General features: G+C 40.8%; 1 protein-coding gene across 1 annotated transcript; it reads left to right on the top strand.

Moving 5' to 3' along the window:
- Positions 1-5,366: 5,366 nt before the first annotated feature.
- Positions 5,367-16,787, top strand: LOC147429535 (uncharacterized). Its single transcript, XM_086495788.1, has 5 exons — positions 5,367-5,523; positions 13,266-13,677; positions 13,760-14,124; positions 14,233-14,444; positions 14,576-16,787. The coding sequence occupies exons 1-5, from the start codon at positions 5,501-5,503 to the stop codon at positions 16,225-16,227; spliced, it is 2,664 nt and encodes an 887-aa protein (XP_086351914.1). The 5' UTR covers positions 5,367-5,500; the 3' UTR covers positions 16,228-16,787.
- The last annotated feature ends 2,345 nt before the right edge of the window (positions 16,788-19,132 follow it).

Here is a 19,132-nt window from a genome sequence, read left to right as displayed (position 1 = left end):
CCAGTATTGTTGTACATGAATTTCCATGCATGATCTCTTTTTGGCCTAAGAAGGCCATAGAGAAGTGGTGGAGAAAATGTGCAAATCTCTCACCATCAAAAGTTTCACTATCACATTAAATGTAATCTAACCTTTATTTGCACTTTAGTCTTTTCACCACTTGATTACATACGATGTGATTTTTGGCTTGCTGAGGAAAGGCCTTAGTGTTGGGTTGGCTTGGGTGTACATTGAAGAATGCCGTCCACGTGGACGACCATCATGTTTTGAGGGCTTTGAGTGAAGGTACGACGACGTTACTGAGGAGGAAACATGGGCAGGCTAAGGGGTGAAACGCTGGCAGTTTGGAGAAGGTGTGCGCATGTGAGCTACTGTGTAGAGCCGTCTGTGTTACCGCCTCGCGAGTTCCATCCATTGGCAGCCCATGTGATGCCTCACCTTGTTTTCCTAGTATACATACATATATATTTTCATTGTTTAGAGCTTTATCGGTCTATCTGCATCTCTCTGGCAGTCAACCATTATCCTCGGTGTGCTTCCTTTGATGTGTGTGTCACACTCAAAGATACATTTTGTAGATGACCACCTGCACTAGTGATTATGTTGCAAGGCCGCTTAATGCTTGGAGTATAGAAACACCCAACTCATGTACTAGTCATTTCAATGATGTATGTTGTGCTCATGCAAGCTCTTCATCATTTGAGGATGACTCTCTGCATGGGCAATTTTTGTGTGTCTGCAAGATAGCTTAATTCTTGGGTTACAAAAAAACCCACTTCTGTATCAAGCCCTTTACAATTTTGTAGATGATTGCCAGTGCAGGTGATTGTGTGTTCGCAAGTCGGCTTAACGCCCTGAGTATTGCAAGACGGTCATAATGCTAGAGTACAGAAACAAAAAATCATGTAGCTAGCATTTGAACGGTGTATGATGTGGTCATTCAAGCTCTTCAACACTTTTTCTCAATACTATTAGTAAATTTCATGGATTGAAACTCAAGCCTTGTGCGTGCACACACATTTGATATACATATCAAGTGAATGTAGCTCGTGTGTAAAGAGGAACCTTACAACAACCTCCTTCAGTCCCTAGCTACTTCTCACCAGAAAGAACCTTGGGTGCAGATGAGTATGTAGCTTAGAGTCTCAGTCGAGCGTAAGAGTACTACTCAAACTTAACAATGGAAATCTCGAGAGATGGTCTTGAGGGTGATGCGGCCCCAGCTTGTAAGAGCATTGACCTCTGCTGGTTCATTTGGTGCCATGGACCTGGAAGTTGTACCCTCGTTACTTATTACTTATGGTTATTGCGAGGAGGAGAACTCTTGAATTGCATACTTGTGTATGTAAAATGATTTTCTCTATTCTGATTACAGGAACAATGATTGCTTTTCATGCTGATACTAAATGTATACACAATGAAATGCACTCGCATATTTGGATGGAACTTACAGTTAACAATGGTCCTTTTAAGGATGCGATAAAGGTCTCTCAAGCAAATTTCAATGTTAGGTCAGTACCAATGTGCTTGTGTTGGTGAATTTGCATATTCTTAATGCCCAATAAAGAATCACTGCTATCGTGAAACTAAGCACATGGACCTTTGTCTGAACTTACGTTCATGTTTGTACAAGGCACACTTATGCCTTTTTGTGCATTTGCATTACTTGTAGCAAGTTGGTCTACAACTGATCCTGATCTAGAGTCGTTCAATGTACCGCTATTCCTTGTTTAGCACTCATTCAGGTAGTACTAGTCTTACCTATACTTGTTTGGGGTGGAGGTTGCATCCCTACCATGGTTTAGAGTGACCATTCGACCCTTGCCAGAAGCTCATCTGGCTGAAGCAACTACCTCACCCCTTGCTTGGGAGCCACCATAGTCCTCATAGAGCGGATTCCAAAGCCTCCCTTTCCAAAAGTACCATCATCGGTGCAAGAAAATGTCCCCTCTCCACTTTTCTTTGAGGATATTGTAAACTCATACATAGATTCTTGGATTTTTATAAAAAAACATCCCATGATCATAGTGATCATGCTACCTTTTTTATCAAAGGATAATTGCAAGATAGGCAAAGAGTGGCCCTATGGATTGTCATGGGCTAACGTTGAGGACTTCATCTGTATTCCAAACAAAACAAGATCACATGTACTACGAGGGCTTGTCAAGGGCTAACAATGAGTACCTTAGCTCTCATTCCCATAAAAAAAGAAGCAGCAAATGCAGATCACAAAATCTTTTTAACCACATCGAGCTACACATGTAATAGTGAGTATTTTTCTTAGTACCTTGCCTTCCTCCTAATTTTATAGCACTATCTTAGCAGGCCATCGTGATCATTCACCTTGTTTCTTCATTTAAGTGTTTTTAAAAGGTTTCTCTATATTGGTATTGATGTGAAGCATTAGAATGTATAAAAGAGATCCTCTAGCTCTCCCTCCCTCCATGTCTAGAAAAATAGATTCTCCCTAACCGATAAAAATAAGGGTAAACTTGAAATTCTTCCAATATTTAGGTCAAAATTTGAAGCTTTTGCCAGTAATAACACTAAAACTTGTGTAAATTTCTTGGTTTTCTTAAAGACAAGCTCAAAATCTAACCGGGATTTTACAATTTTAGCCGATTACATTGGACCTCGGCTTTTTTTTAATCTCCCTCCCTCCCTCCCTCCCTCTCTCTCTCTCTCTCTCTCTCTCTCTCACCCACACACACACACACACACACTCTCTCTCATCCACACACACACACAAGTGTTCGAAAAAAGTAAAAGGGTCACGGCGGCTTTCTAAAAAATTAAAAAGTGATAAAGTCATTAGGTTGAGTTTAACTGGAATTAGTGTTTGAAAAAGGATTGCCTCAGCTTAGCCTTGAGTCGGTTGATAATCGAGACTAGCAAGATGCAAACCATAGTAACGACAAGAATAACGGTGAAATATGGGAGAAAATAGCTCAAAATTCTTGTAAATTTAAAATTTATGCTAGTATATTCTGTTCTCTTCTTTGTGAAGAGGAAACTCGACCGACGACCACTTAATAAAAGAGACTTTCTCAAATATTGAGTAGAATCAATTCATAGAATGCAAGAAAAATCGAGCCATGTGAAGCTGTGAAATTATGACATGTGAAATAGAAAGAACTCATATATATATATATATGTGTGTGTGTGTGCATAGAATTTACTAGAATTATGGAAGGTGAAGTTTCACTTTGACATTCTAAAACAATAGAATGCAAAAAAAAAATCAAGACATGTCAGGATGTGAAATGAAAGGTGAAATAAAAAGATCCATTTACTATTTTAAAACTGAAACAACATTTAAAGTTAGTCTCAATCATCACTGAAAACATTCAAAGTATGCCTAATCCAACTCTCCTCTAAGACTTCTTTTAGAAAGCCAAAAAGTATACCTTAACTTAGCCTTGAGCTGGTTGAAAATCCAAATTAGCTACTTGAAGGGAGAAGGAGAAGGAGAAAATCCGCTTAAAAATTTTATAGAAATAGAGTAAAATTGCAAAAATTATCGATTATTTTGTAAAATTTTCTCTTTGAATCTACCCCAAAGAAAATTTTGTATGTTTTTTAAAATGATTTTTCTCGAACACTGACATATACACACATACATACACAATGTATTACAACTAAAATTATTGCTTTCTTCAGGTCAACTTAAAAACTTTACCTTGTTAATTATTATTTCTTCTAAGTCCTTGTGAGGGGTGTTGACATTTGTGTACCTCTCTCTTTAAAGAGAGCCATTGAATAATTGAATATTGGTTTAGTCATTATTTTTAATGCTTTTGGAATATATTGTTGACTAAATAAGTCATTGTTACACTTGTTTCCAAAAACTGCAATACTCTATTTGACCAAAAAATTTGAAATGCTAATGTCACTTTCTCTTTTTTTTCTCTCACAAAGAAACCTCAATGTCCTCTCAACTATGTATGCCAAATTTTGTTTGAGTTGCTTAATTACCTAGAATCTAAGAAGATCCTCATTAGCATTGGGAAGAAGAAAAAAAGATGACATGATGTGTGGAAGGGAGAGAGAGAGAGAGAGAAAGAGAGAGAGAGGGAGATGCTTTGTTCTTAATTGACTACATAAGTAGTCCTTAGTAACAGGTTGGATTTTGGGTGCATCTCTGGACCATTGGATAAAGTGTGCGGATTAGTGTCACATGAGAAGCTAATAAACTTTCTTTAAAATATTTCTTTTAGTTCCTTGTGAGAGGATGTTGACATTTGTGTACCTCTCTCTTTAAAGAGGAGCATTGAGTATTGGGTGTCAAACATTATTTTTTATGCTTTTGAAATATATTGTAATCTAAACAACTCATTGCTACACTTTTTATAAAAAAATTATAATATTTAAATGTGATATCACATACTTTAAATTACTAGTGTCACTTTTTATTTTTCTCTCTTACAAAGAAGTCTCTTATTATAGCTTATGTAGGCCATAGTGAATTTTGACCTTGTTTCTACCCTTTCGCTTTCCCCTTTATTCAAGCTATCTTCTCTCCTTTATTCGATCTATATATCCCTTTACTCTCTCTCTCACTTTCTTCTCTGAAGTAGTTCTCTCCTTTATTCAAGCTATCTTCTTTCCTTTATTCTATTACCACCAAGTGTGGTAGATTCGTTATGCCATGTCCCTTTTGAATAACGGGTCTTGAGTTCATATCTTTAAGGTCTCTTGGGATAGTTTGCTACCACGTTAAAACTCTCTTCTTCGTCTTCTCTCTCTCTCTCTCTCTCTCGCGCTAAGGCCTCTCCTCTATGGCGGAAGGTGTGCTGGTGGGAGCTGCTGTGGGTGCGGTGGTTGCTCAAGCATACTCCGATCTTTACAACCTTGCCAAAGATGCAGTTTCCAAAATGGTGTGGTGCAAGAAGCACTGCAAGAATCTGGCCGAGGATCTTGATACTCACTTGCCCACTTTCCGCGAGATATGCCGCCATGTGCAGATACCTGCACGTGACTGGGAGCAGCGCTTGCTCGATTTCAAGGAGCAGCTTGAGCAGGGGAGATTTCTGGTGGAGTCATGCATCCAACTCAGCGGCTGGCATCCTATTCAGCGACTTCGCTACAGCAGGGCCATCCTCAAGCTCAGGAAACAGATCCTGCAACACTTGCGAAACCTGGCAGCGTTGAACACACTGTTATTGCAGGAGCTAGATGCACACCTACAGGTGCTGCTTGAAGAGCAGTACAAGTTGCGGGAAGCCATCGATCCTTTGATGGCAAGGATGGATGGAAACACAAGTCTTCTTTTGGACTGGGTGAGGCAAGCTAACAACACTAGTGGAACTCATCATGATGTGGGACACATTAGTACTGAGCCCGGGAAACGACTGGATGAGCTCCACGTCGATCTGTTTTTGGTGGGTCTGGACAATCCGATCGACCAAGTGAAGTTGCTGCTCTTCGGTGGCGACGACAAGATGGTGACGTTAGTGGGAGGCATGGGTGGGATTGGAAAGACTACCCTTGCATTAGCAATATGCAAAGATCCACAAGTTCGAGGTGAGTGGACTGGTAAATCATATATAGATTTTAGGTCTCCTTTTAAGAATTAGGATAAGCTGGTTGGCCTCTTTACGTGCACAAGAGCTTTTCGACATTACACCATCATCATGAGCTTCTGCAGAGGAGGCGGGAGGGTTGTCAGAACCTGGAAAACAATATAGGGAAAGAAAACGCTTTCCCACGAGAGAGAATATTTCCAAAACATCCTCTGATCAGTGTTCGGGAAAAATCATTTTTCCAAACATACAAAATTTCTTTCCTTGAATTTGCAAAGAGGAAATTTTAGAAAATTACGGTGTTTTTTGGGGTTTTTGCACTATTTTTCTCTATTTTGGGCGGAATTTCTCCTTTTCCCCTTGCCCTTGGCCGGCATTTTGGAAATTGAAAACGGCACGATGTTAAGATGAGACACATTTTTCCCGAACACTGCCTGTGAAGTAGCGAAGGGGGATCAACTAAAAATCTGCTACATGAGGGGCTGAATTGAGCACACGGATAGTAGATTCAAGGTTGCCTTTTGCCCTTTTTTTTCACACATGTAGAGGGGATCGCCTCTCTTATCTCTCTTGATCTTCCTTGTACATTTGTGAGTAAGCCCATTAAAGTTGCCCTTTTTCACACATCTACAGGGGGTGGTCTCTCTTAGAGGGGCTATTTTACACTTTTGGTCGATCTTATCATCTTCCTTGTACATAATTTGTGAATAGGCCCAAAGGAGGGAGTTTCAAATCTTCGTGATTCACCCAAGCCCCTCTATTTATACCCTGCCACTACTTGTGTAAAAGTGTCCAAAAAGGAGCTCTAGAAGTCTATCCTCGGCTGCCTTTTGTAACCATGCACACATGGGGTAGGGGATGGTCCTTGCACAGCAGGTTAGGTGACTGTTGGCAGTTGAGAGCGTGCTACTGTGAATGGCCCGACCAAGCATTCCCTTCTGTCTCCGTCAGTTGGGAGGGTCACACCTTGACAAATCAACAAAGGTAATTAGTGAAGCGCTTAGAGCTTGACAAGTCAGTAATGATAATCGTGAAGTGCTCAGATCTTGACACGTAAGCATGTAGAATGACAGTCACTTGTAGAGGTTCATCGTGGCTGGTTCACAGTGAGCCAACCAGCGATCATGACAGTGTAGGGAATGGCCATGGGGAGGCCATTCCCAAGGGGTTGCGATACATGTCAAGCCCCACATTGTCTTATTGACAGTGTGGAATGGTGACCAGGTCCGCTGGTTCCTGGCGTCCAGGTGGGTTCCAACACCTTTTTTTCCATTTTTGATGTTATATATAGTATAACAAAAGTTCTTTTATCTAATGTTCCTCTATCATCACCTATTGCAATGTTCCTCTACAAGGAACTTTTAGATCATTCCTATATTGGAAAAAAAAAAGTTTTAGATATACTTTTCCTACTTTCAATGCACGTATGTAGGAAAAGTCAAGACTAGGAAAAGTGAGACATTTTCCTACATATGTAAGTAGGAAATGTAGGAAAAGTTGGGATGTAGGGAATTTTAAAGTGTAATTATTTCCCTAGATAACCAAAGACATTGCTATATAGGGATTTTATAAAGCGTGAAAATTGCCATATAGGAATTAATTTCTTTTCTTATGTAGGAATTTTTAAAGGTTTGAAGATCACCATATAGGAATTATTTTTTGAGGTGTGAAGATTACCATAACCTCATGTTTTAGGATCACCAAGTAGCACATGGTATCAAAGAGATCCCCAATCTCAAATATCAGTTTGTCAAAGGCACTCTAAAAGAAAAAAATATACCTAAATATGACACAAAAAAATTAAGTTGAAAACATGTGTCTTAATTGAGCTTGAGTGTCATCAACCACATATTACAATGTCCTCTAAAGTACGAGGATTATCTTTCAACATTACTTCTATTTTCTTAGTATCTATCAACCAACCTACAATCTTGCGAACCATGGTCACACTATCGGGATTTTTTACATCACTACAAAAAGACCTAAAGCTAAGCTCTATTTTTAAAAAAGTAATGTATGTATTTCTTAATGAGAAGTACATACTACTTATTGTTCCCTCTCCCATGTATTTGAGAAAAATGGTCTTAAGGTCTTCTAGTGGCGTCTCCTTGATCTACAACCACACAAAAACAAAGTGAGAATGTGCACACTAATGAAACAATTGAAGATGACCTATGATTAAGAGATTTTAATTTAAGAGATGTTGCTTACTTCATTTCAGAGGGTTGAAGAGATGCACTTTTCTTTGATCAAGCTCTTGTAATCTATCAACTAATAATAACATAAAGTATAAAAAGAATATCCTTTAGTCATTCTTATGTTTCAATAGAATATAGAAATATACATATTAGTGTTAAAAGCTTAGTTGTACTTTTGCTCTCTTAGTCTTGGGAGCTTTGAGGGTGACCTTTCCTTTCTTATGGGATCTCATTTTTGCGGTTACCTATGCATGGATTGAACATAAGTAAATGCATGGTACTAAAGCTAAATGAATAATTAGCTTTATATGCTTACTTTTCTCACTCCGACACTCTTTTGCTCCACTTTACTTTCCTTTTCAATTTCGGAACAAGTTCTCATCTATACAATGTATTAGGCATGCATGGGAATAAGAATAGATGATATTTAATTCAAGGATAAAATGTAACCATAAAAGTTCTTACCTCTTGTGATACTAAAATTTGATTATCTCCCAAAGAAATATGTTCTCTGGGAGCATGTACTCTCTTCACACTCCCAAGATGAGAAAAACCGTGATGTGAAATTTGATTTACATCACCACAATCCTATAACAAGAAGTAAGAAACTATGAAATGAAAAGACATGATATTTATTACAAGGAGATATGATTTGTAAACAAAAAAGTGTTACCTCTTGTGCTCCTACAATATGGCCTTTGAGCAAAGAAGCGCCTTCCTTTACAACATCTACTCCCTTCATACTTCCATGTTTAAAAAGATCACAATATGAAGTTGGGATCTCATCCCGCACATAAGATTCATCAAGATCCTATAGCAAATGAGAAAAGTCGTGATTATTTTTTCAATAATCTCAATTAAAAAAGCATGTTATATTTGTGGATTTCCTCATCAGAAATGTAGCGTTTGTAAACCTTCAAAGCTTTTCATTTCCAACATGAATTTATCTATCTACAAGTGGAAATGAGAGGCTTATATATCATAAGCTAAAATGGTTTACTTGCATGCTTACAGTACTAGCTATAATGTTATTAAACCATGATTACCTCTGAAAATCCACCCATCTTTTGTGGTTCTTCAAAAAGGTTAGACTCCTCAAAGTCTTGAGTAAAGTTTTTACAATTATGATCCTTTGTCGGTGTAGTAGTAACCTAAATTTCATATCACAATTCTCAAATATAAAAGTTAAAAATTTCATGGGCTTCTATGGTCAATGAAAAGCATTATAGACAACACTTGGGAAGTTGAAGTCATACTATACTCAAAGAGAATAATTTTTTTTATAGCTATACTTCAAACTTAGAGTATGACTTAAAGAATTAGTTGTAAAATCATTGAAGCAAATAATAGTACCATATGTGATAATTTATCTTGCTCATTCTTCTTCCCACTAGAAGCAGTAGCATCAACGACCTTAAACAAAAGAAATAATAATGTAAGAGATTTTTCCATGCTTTTAAGATGTATATAAGCTACAAAAAGAGAGAGAAAGAGTTGTCCAAGCCATTTATCCATGACAAAGGATAATTGTAGCTGATCTCAACTCCATGGACAAATAGATCTTCTATCTCCGCTATTAAGGGAGCTAAAAAGACATGGAAAATCTTGCCAGAGCTTCCAATGATTCTTTTACAACTGAAAGGTATGAAAATCACTAGTAACATGCCAACTTGTGAGTTCTTTCCACAATTCAAAACCTTCATCTCAACTACACCACAATTCTTTTGTGTTGTCTTGTATGATTGAAAACCATCCCAATGTAGACATAAAGCAAAATTGCGTGGGTCTCCTTACAAGAGGAAAAAACACAAGTGAATCATGAGTGTCATTTTTTCGTTTAAAATCCTTTGATGAAAATTGTTGACAATTGTGTAGTAATGATCATTACATGGCACTTTTTTTGTGTAGATATAAAAGGACATCGACAAGACTTGCATCTAACATTGTAGACCACAATGTCCACGTGTTGTTGTTCACTTTCGAGGCAAGTGGATCTTCCATTAGGTGGCAATGCCTGATATGCTTGCCTACGATGCTCTTTTGGGCATATGACAGGGAGTTCAAAAAGTGATTGAGGATCCCAAAAGTCTTTAAGCTCCTTGCACTTTGCCCCATCCCAAAATTCCTCAATGTTTGACTGAAGATTATTATTGGGATTTGGCATCAACCTATCCTTTCTCTCCCACATTGCAAGAAATTCATGGCATATAGTCTGAATTCTTGAAAGCCATCTCGATTGAGCTCCTATGGGTATGTAATCAAAGCAAAACATGTCCTTGCTAGGAGACCCACAAGTGGAGTATTTCTCACAACATACTAAGCAATCAGGCTTCAGTACCTTTCTTGTATTTTCATTTGACACACATACACATCTAATTGTGTTGCTACTATAGTGATCTTCCAAGCTAGGTGGATAAAGAAGAGGAGCATGTGTGGAGTCCTTCATGCCTTGACACACTTTGTATCACATAGACTCAACCATGCCTAGGCTTGTAAACATTGTATTTAGCTGGTCAAGGCATGCCGATACGTACATGTATGTCACCAAGAGATCCATCCCATGTGTTGGGAAATTGCACAAGAAGCTTACTCAAACTTGTCTTGTTCACATCTTGTTCGTGTCCAATGACTCGAGGCCTTCCCATACCACCGAAGAGGATTCTAAGCATGCTACCTTGAAACTCCAAGGACACTTGATGTTTGTCCCATAAAGCTTGCAATTCAATTATTCTCTGAAATATTTGATCATCAAGGGAGAGATCATTATCAACTTTATGATTGGATCCACCAATCTCATTAAGAACCTCGTCATTACTAGCTTGTATATTCTCTACTTCAATAGTAACTTCATCTAAAAGGACACTAGAGAATGTGGTGAAATTTGATCCCAACCCAAGGTTAGAAGCAAGCTTTTTGAATCTTTCGAGGTTCTTTTGATGCCTTGCATAAGTAGCCAAGCTAACTAATTGCCCCCCGTTGCAAAATGCCTTGCAAGAACACCACATGCGCCTTGTCTAATGGGATACTGGTATTGTGACACTACTAGTCTCCACAAATGTGTCACTTTCATTAGTCATAGGATGAGGTTTGTGCATTTGGATAGAAGGGTGAGCATTCCCTTGCGCATCTTGTTGGTAATGTGCATAAAATGTGCTTCTACTAACATCTGCATATCCAAGTCTAGAATGCCAACATTTATAGCTACATTGACATCGATAAACAATGTTGTGCCCTCCCATCTGTAGCATTAAATATTGAGAAAACATAACTTTTTAGAGAGTAATATATGGGCATTGTTGGGGTGCCATGACTTAAAATTTCTTTAGATTTGTGCCAAAAAAAAAAAAATCTCGAGAATGGATTCGAGTAGTTGGTCGTGGAAGACAAAAAGTAGCCTATTGAAAGTTGCAATTGGATAAAGCCGTCACAATAGAGAGAGAGAGAGAGAGAGAGAGAGAGAGTGCGCTCCGTAAAATCTTAAGTAGGATTTTGCATCTTGAAAATACATATAAGTACTTTGTCTTCTCAAAACAATCATACATCACTAAACATAAGGTTCTTATGCACCCCCGAGAAATAATGGGGTAAGATCACAAAATGTTTTTTTTCTCCTATGTAACATAGACATCAAATAGCTAAGCCTAAGGCCCATTACATAGGTGGGTACAATGTTGCAGCCAAGATAAGAAATCTTATAATAAGACACAAGACCCAGTGTCTCTTTGATTAAAGTCAACCCTAGATTGAGGTACTAGTCCTTTGGGTACTCATCCAAAAAAATGGTAACTCCGATGGTGGGGGGTTTTCCACGGCCAAACAAGAAATACTCTTTCTCTGGCCATGGATCATATTGTGCACCATGTTGCCTCAAATTGGCCAAAGTAGTTTGCACCAACTTCGAGCACACCTTATAATCAAAAGGTTCTTTTCTTGCAAACATTGTCCTACTAAAAGATGAAGAGCATAAAAGTTTGCACCCTCATTTGGCTCTAGCTCGCTCACTCTCTCTCTCTCTCTCTCTCTCTCTCTCTCTCTCTCTCACACACACACACACACACACACACACATTCATAAATCCTTATCTCTTCATAGTATCAAAGCATATATATATTCTTATAAGCTTCTCTATACCATGGATATGATAATAACATAATGAGACCCTAAACCAATTGGACAATCATGCTAGAAAAAGCCCTAGCTTTAGTGTAATTCCACCTACAAAAGTGAGAAAGCCTACAAAACTTAGAGCCATTTAGTAATGTTGAAAGGGGTTTGCCCCAATTTTTACAAAGTGTCATGTTTATGACAATGGAGATATGTCTTTTAATGTCTTAAACGAAATTATTCACCACTCCCCACAACCATTGACAGCCGGGAATGGCCCTGCAGTGGCCATTCCTCAAATAATGCGCTCCCACCATGGCTCCCGACATCTGTCGGTCGCCATGGGATTGCCCATTATTTCCAGGAATGGCCATTGTAGGGCCATTCCCTACACCGTCAAGGTCGTGGCTCGTGGGGCTGGCAATCTCAGCCGTGCATCCACTGCACCTTCTGCAGCAGAATTCAACTGACCAGCGCTTCGATGCACGCCATCTCAACAGTCAGAATCCGAGGCTACCTGGATCAGTCAGTGAACAACACGTCAGCCGTGGGAATTTCATCAAGCATGCGACAGGTCAGCATGCAGAATGTGTATCGTTGCGTGCAATGATGGAGCGCTAACTCAGCATTAGATATCTTCTGTGCAACTGAGCCTGAGCACTCACAAGCCCCACTCCCCATGACCATTGACGACCGGGAATGGCCCTGCAGTGGCCATTCCTGAAATAATGCGCTCCCACCATGGCTCTCGACATTCGTCGGTCGCCATGGGATCGCCCATTATTTCAAGGAATGGCCATTGTAGGCCATTCCCTACACCATCAAGGTCGTGGCTCGTGGGGCTGGCAATCTCAGCCATGCATCCACTGCACCTTCTGCAACAGAATTCAACTGACCAGTGCTTCGATGCACGGCATCTGAACAGTCAGAATCCGAGGCTACCTGGATCAGTCAGTGAACATCACATCAGCCGTGGGAATTTCATCAAGCATGCGACATGTCAGCATGCAGAATGCGTATCGTCACGTGCAATGATGGAGCGTCAACTCAACATGAGATATCTTCTGTGCAACTGAGCCTGAGCACTCACAAGCCCCACTCCCCATGATCATTGACGGCCGGGAATGGCCCTGCAGTGGGTGGCCATTCCTGAAATAATGTGCTCCCACCATGGCTCCCGGCCTCCGTCGGTTGCCATGGGGTCACCCATTATTTCAAGGAATGGCCAGTGCAGGGCCATTCCCTACACCATAATTTGTGTGTTCTCAAAAAGGGCCAAAATTTTATCCCAATTCAAACAACAATATTATAATGTAATGAGATAGATGATAATTTCTTGGTGTTAAAATATACATTGCAGTTGAACGTTATAAAATGCAAATGAGTTTAATTTTTTGTATTTCATGATCCATGGTTACTAATGATTTTGTAAAAGTTGCAGAGTTTTTCCAAGATCGAATCCACTTCTTCACCGTTTCACAATCCCCAGACATGATGGGGCTTCTAAGCACCATCTGGCAGCAAGTTGTGGGGGGAGCACTGCACTGCCCGTGTTTCAGAATGAGGAGGATGCATATAGGCAGTTGAAAGGCCGGCTTCTCAGCATGTCCTCCAACCGTTTACTAGTGTTAGACGATGTCTGGTCAAAAGCAAACCTGGAAAATCTTTCTTTCGATGCAAAGCGCTGCAGGACCCTAATCACCACCAGGCAAGCCTCCACATTGGAGACTCACAATACTCACATATATACATTGGGGTTGCTGAGTGAAAACAATGCGCAGAGGCTTTTCTGCTATTGGTCCTTCGGACAAGACTCTATTCCTGATTGGGCAGAAGAGACACTGGTAAACGAGGTAATCAAGAGTTATCAAGTAGATTGTATTCTGAGATTTAACATTTCAAAAACTCAAACTTTTGGAACTGCATGATGTCCAGGTTATATCAGAGTGCAAGTGCCTTCCACTAGCTCTCAAAGTCATTGGTGGATCCCTTTCCAATGCTGTTTGGTTTCCCCTAGCATGGCGCAATGCAAGGGACAAACTTCGCGAGGCTGAGATATTGGGAGAGTATCATAAGAATGCCTTACAAAGACGTCTTCAAACAAGCATTGATGCCTTGGATCTTAAACTGCAAGAATGCTTTCTAGACTTGGGTGCATACCCTGAAGACTCTCGGTGTTCAGTGGATACCTTACTGGACATATGGGTGTATGTCCGTGGAATGGAATGGATGGATGCAGTCTTAGCACTGGCAGAGCTTGGCAGTCGATGTCTCTTGGACTTCGATAAGAAACTGCAAAGGTCCGTACTGCAATGTCTTGTGGTGATGCCTTTCCCTCTGGTTTTATATTGAATATACTGATTCTGGACATACTCGTGTATAATTAACATGATGATGATTACATGCAGTGATGATGGGCGTGCACTTGAATATGGTAGTGCTAGGGCTTTAGTTTTCTCTCAGCATGATGTGATGAGGGACCTTGCTATCTATTTGGGTAGAAGGAACAACCCACCATCTCAACGGACTCGGCTGCTAATGCCACAAAAGGGAAGGAGCATACCTAAGAATTGGCAATCAGCGGAACCCCTTGAAGCTCAAATAATTTCCATTAGTACAGGTCCATAACATATGTTAAACCTCCTTTAAAGCTTGAAATCATAATTATCGTCCTTGGAGAGGTTTTTCCCTTCAATTTCTAGTCCAGATTGAATCTGCTAGCTCACGGTTTCTATTTACTTCAATTTTTAGGTGCCATGACGGAGCAAGAATGGCCTCCCACATTGGCCTTCCCTTTTGCGGAGGCACTTCTCTTATATTTTGATGGAGATGCATATCACCTCCCTCCTTTTGTTCAAAGCATGTGCAAACTAAAGGTGATGTTCATAAGGTCCTCCAGGCCGCTGCAAAGCATCATAGGCTCTTTGGAGGGTTTAAGTCAATTACAAAGCATAGACATGGAGAATGTAGCACTGATTACCCCTAATACAATGTCTAAACTGGAGAGGTTGCGGTTGAGAGTTCCTGAAGCAGCTGCTGTATTATCCATGTTGGAAAGCCAGAATTTGGCCTCTCTGAATGTGCTTTGTCTCTTTGAGAATGAGATATTGGAGCTTCCGGACAGCTGTTGCCAACTTTATTCTCTCCAGCTTCTATACCTCTTTGACTGCATTTGGTTGTCCAGGCTGCCCAAGGAGCTTGGAAACCTCACCAATCTTGTGTGTCTTGGCCTTCGGGGTTGTCGTACACTAAAGGAGCTACCGACTTCACTTTGCAAGTTGCAATGTTTAGAAGTCCTGGAAATGAGTGGTTGCTATGACGTTGAGGAGCTTCCACAGAATCTGGGGCAATTAAGGGCACTGAAGGAGCTGTCCTTGAAGTTCTGCAATGGTCTGAGAAGGTTGCCGGAGAGCTTTGGGAGCTTGAGCAATCTAAAAACGCTGGATCTACTTTATTGCAACCAGTTGAGGCACCTGCCAAGAACGTTTGGGGAGTTGGTAGCTCTGAAGAAGCTTGACCTGGGAGGTTGCAGTGACCTGCAAGTTTTGCCCGACAGTTTTGGACTACTGAGGTCCTTGGAGGTCCTCTCGCTAGCTGCTTGCTCGGAAGTGAAACAGCTGCCACATAATTTTGGGCTGCTGGGCAACCTAAAGCAGTTGAATCTGAGTGGCTGCTCAGAATTGAAGAAGTTACCTGAGAGCTTTGTGGAGCTAAGTAATTTAAAGTCCCTCAATTTAGGTTTCTGCTCTGGAATTGAGATGCTACCAGAGATCTCTGCCGGTGATCACTGCCTAATTCGTTTGGAGGTACTCAACTTAACAGATTGCAAGGGACTAAGGCATCTTCCTCAGAATGTTGGAAAGCTCACTTGTTTGAAGCGTCTCTTCTTAGGGGATTGCTCAGGGCTACAAGCACTGCCAGAGAGCTTTGGAGAGCTACGTTGCTTGGAATATCTAAGCCTCAAGAATTGCCAAATTGTGAAGCACCTCCCTGGAAGCTTTGGGCAGCTGAGGTGCTTAAGGCAGTTGGATCTGGAGGGGGCAGCAGAGCTGGAGGCGCTACCAGAGAACTTTGGACAGCTGCGGTGTTTGGAGGTTCTGGGCATGGGGGGTTGCACAAAATTAAAGAAATTGCCTGAGAGCTTTGGGCAGCTGAGTGAGCTGAGGAGATGGGAAATGGAGGGGGTGGGGCTGGAAAGCCTGCCAGCGTCACTGGCCTGCGGTGGGGGGTTGGTAGGCTTGGAGAGCGTGGAATGCAGTGAGAGCTTGGTAACACTGTGGAAGGCAGTTAGAGGAGACGTAGCACCTCATCCCCGAACCAAGAATGTTGGTGCACCTCCACCTCCACCTCCACCACCACCGCCACCGCCACCACCACCACCGGCACCCCCACGCCTACCATGAAGCTTATTCATGTGTCGGGCAGTTAGTTGGTTTGCAAACCAAGTGCTGTGTTGTTAATGCATGATTCATATACGGATTATATACTTGTGAGAGTATGAGATAGGGTGCACATCGTCCGGCAAAACAACCGAATATGCATCTTCACTGCCTGGCACTACGGACCCGAACGGAACATCTCTTCATTCCATTCGGGTGAACGGAACATCTCTGCATATTCTTTAGTGGCCAATCAACTAGCTTGCTTTGGGAGACCTGGCTCCAAACGGAGGTGATGATGTCACGCTCTTCAACAACAACCGGACGTCCGACGGAGGCCCTGCATGTGTGCACTTTAAGAGAGGAAGATAAGAGAGTCAGTGCGCATAGATGTTCACGGAAAACCAGCCTTTGATGTAGTTTTTAAAAGCCTCACTAGATTTCAAGCTTGTCTTTAAAAAAGCCGCCAAAGTTTACACATTATACTGTAAAAACCGGCAAATCCTTCAAATTTTGGCCTAAAAACTGAGAGAATTTTCACAATGTACTTTTTTTCATTGGTTGGAAAAAATGTTTTTGGTGAATACTTGTTACCTTCATCAACAGTGTGGAATCTATCAAATCACAATTAATGCACATAATTACAATGAAAAATGGTACATAATTAGCATGAAAAATGGTGAGGTCTCTTATCGTTTTCTGTCTTACCACAATAGTCGCCAAGCTTTTCAGGCTATCGTAATTTTCTTGCTTCTGTTTGTAGCTTCCTCCCGGTTGCTCTAGTAATGAGCACCATGGTCCATCATCTCTTCATGTATGTTTTTTCTCATTTTAATATATTTCTAATGAAACCTTATTCCAAGGGTCAATTTGGATAGTCCAAATTTCACTTGCAAGCCAAAAAAAAGGATCAGAGCAAATAAATCTTCATGATTGATCAATTTTATCTTTTTTGAGAAGGTAGAATTGTATTAAAAAAAGATAGAAACAGATACAAAGTACCCACAAGAAGGGGGTGACCCCAGTACATGAGACTTACAGAGACAACACCTCTTTCATCTTTAGTCTATAGGATGTTATGAGCGCGTATAGAGCTAAAAGAGAGCAAGAGGTGGTGCTCACAATGTACAAGAACTTGGACTTGATGATAAGCTTAATATTGGATATTAAACTTAATACTTTATTAAGAGAGCTAGATACAAGACTTGGATTACATGCTTCAGTACAAGACAAGGCTTGATTGCAAGGACAAAACTTGAACATAAGAACTAGAAGAGGGATTTCCTCATAGGAGCCTCACAACTGGTGTTGGGGGCTTGTGGCCCAAGACCCCTATTTATACTAGTGCTTGAGGAGGTTACTTGAGGAGGTTAGGACTTTCTAGGTTCTTCTTGAGGAGGTTAGAATCTTCTAGAACCTTCTTGATTCTTCTAGTTCTTCTAGAACCTTTTGGATTCTTCTTCAACTTTCTAGAGCTTTTCAGAACCTTCTAGATTCTTCGAGAATCTTCTCCAAACTTCTAGAATCTCCTTGATACTTTTAGAACTTCTAGAATCTTCTACATCCTTCTAGATTCTTCTAGAGCCTTCTAGCGATAATGTAAGCGATGATGCAGGCAGCGACTGACTCTCAAGCATCCATGACATTACCCCCTCCTCTAGCGACGAGTTCCATGATGAACAGTGGTGTTCCTTGACTTGGGCTTCCATGGATGTTGTTGATGGAACTCTTGGACTTTGAGAGATGCATGTTGTAGATTGTGTGCTGGTTCCCAGGTTCGTTCACTAACATCATAGCCTTTCCAATGCACCAAGTACTATAACCTGCCACGCGAAACTCGAGAATCTAGGACTTTCTCGACCTCATATTCGTCATGTCCTTGAATCTCAACCGGAGGAGGTGGTTGTAGGGCTCTTCCTGGGATCTTAGATGTGTGACAAGGTTCTAGGACTGAGACATGAAAGACCGGATGGATTTTCATGGATGAGGGCAATCGGAGTCGATAGGTGACTGGATTGACTTGACGGATAATTTTAAACGGGCGAAGCCTTCGATAATCAAGCTTTTAACAGGGACGAGATGAACGCAGATCACATCGGAGGAGCCACACTTTATCCCATTCTTTGTATTTTGGATGTTGCATGCGATAGAGATCTGCACTTTTCTTATACTTGGATTGAGCTTCTTTGATGTGAATTGTAAATTCTTTGTGAATGGTAGATAATTGTTGTGTAAGATGAATAGCAGTTGGATTCTTGACTTGATGGTGCCTGTGGATATCTTGTTTGGGATGTTGACCATAATTAGCAAAGAATGGAGTGTGACAGGTGGAGCCATGAAAACTGTTATTATAGGAGAATTCTGCTAGCAGTAGGAGCTCGACCCAATTATCCTGGTGATAATTGATAGTACAACGGAGATATTGTTCCAAAACTTGATTTACTCTCTCTGTTTGTCCATCACTTTGTGGGTGATTGACTGAGGAGAGGTTGATTTGTACTCCGAGTAGCTTGAATAAGCTTTTCCAAAAGCTAGAGATGAATTGTGGGCCTCGATCAGAAACTATGTCATCCGGTAATCCGTGATAACGATAGATATGTTGTAGAAAGAGTTTGGTCATACCTTCACTAGTGATGGTTTTAGTGGTTGGAATGAAGTGTGCCATTTTTGTAAACCGATCCACAACTACTAAAATGGAGTCAAATCCTTGTGACAAGGGTAGCTCTACAATGAAATCCATGGAGATGGATGAGGGGCCTTTGATCTATTGCAAGTGTCACAAGTGCCTACATACTCCTTGACAAGCTTCCACATTTGAGGCCACCAAAAGTCACGGGAGAGAAGCTCATTTGTACTAACCCCAAAATGCCCTACTGATGGAAGATCATGCCGTTGTTGAAGTACCTCCAAGCGTGTTGGTCCTGGAGGA

The sequence above is a fragment of the Adiantum capillus-veneris genome, chromosome 22 (assembly GCF_014529385.1).
Source record: "Adiantum capillus-veneris isolate H3 chromosome 22, ASM1452938v2, whole genome shotgun sequence".
NCBI lineage: Eukaryota > Viridiplantae > Streptophyta > Polypodiopsida > Polypodiales > Pteridaceae > Adiantum > Adiantum capillus-veneris.
The sequence above is the reverse complement of the archived record's forward strand: the minus strand, read 5'-3'. Positions and strand labels throughout refer to the sequence as shown.

What these genes read in the sequence shown, in the direction of transcription:
- LOC147429535 (XM_086495788.1), top strand. Translation starts at nt 5,501, where the DNA reads ATGCAAAGATCCACAAGTTCGAG. An exon ending in AAGAGACACTGGTAAACGAG is followed by an intron (nt 13,678 to 13,759) that starts GTAATCAAGAGT and finishes CATGATGTCCAG; the next exon opens with GTTATATCAGAGTGCAAGTG. An exon ending in TTCGATAAGAAACTGCAAAG is followed by an intron (nt 14,125 to 14,232) that starts GTCCGTACTGCA and finishes GATTACATGCAG; the next exon opens with TGATGATGGGCGTGCACTTG.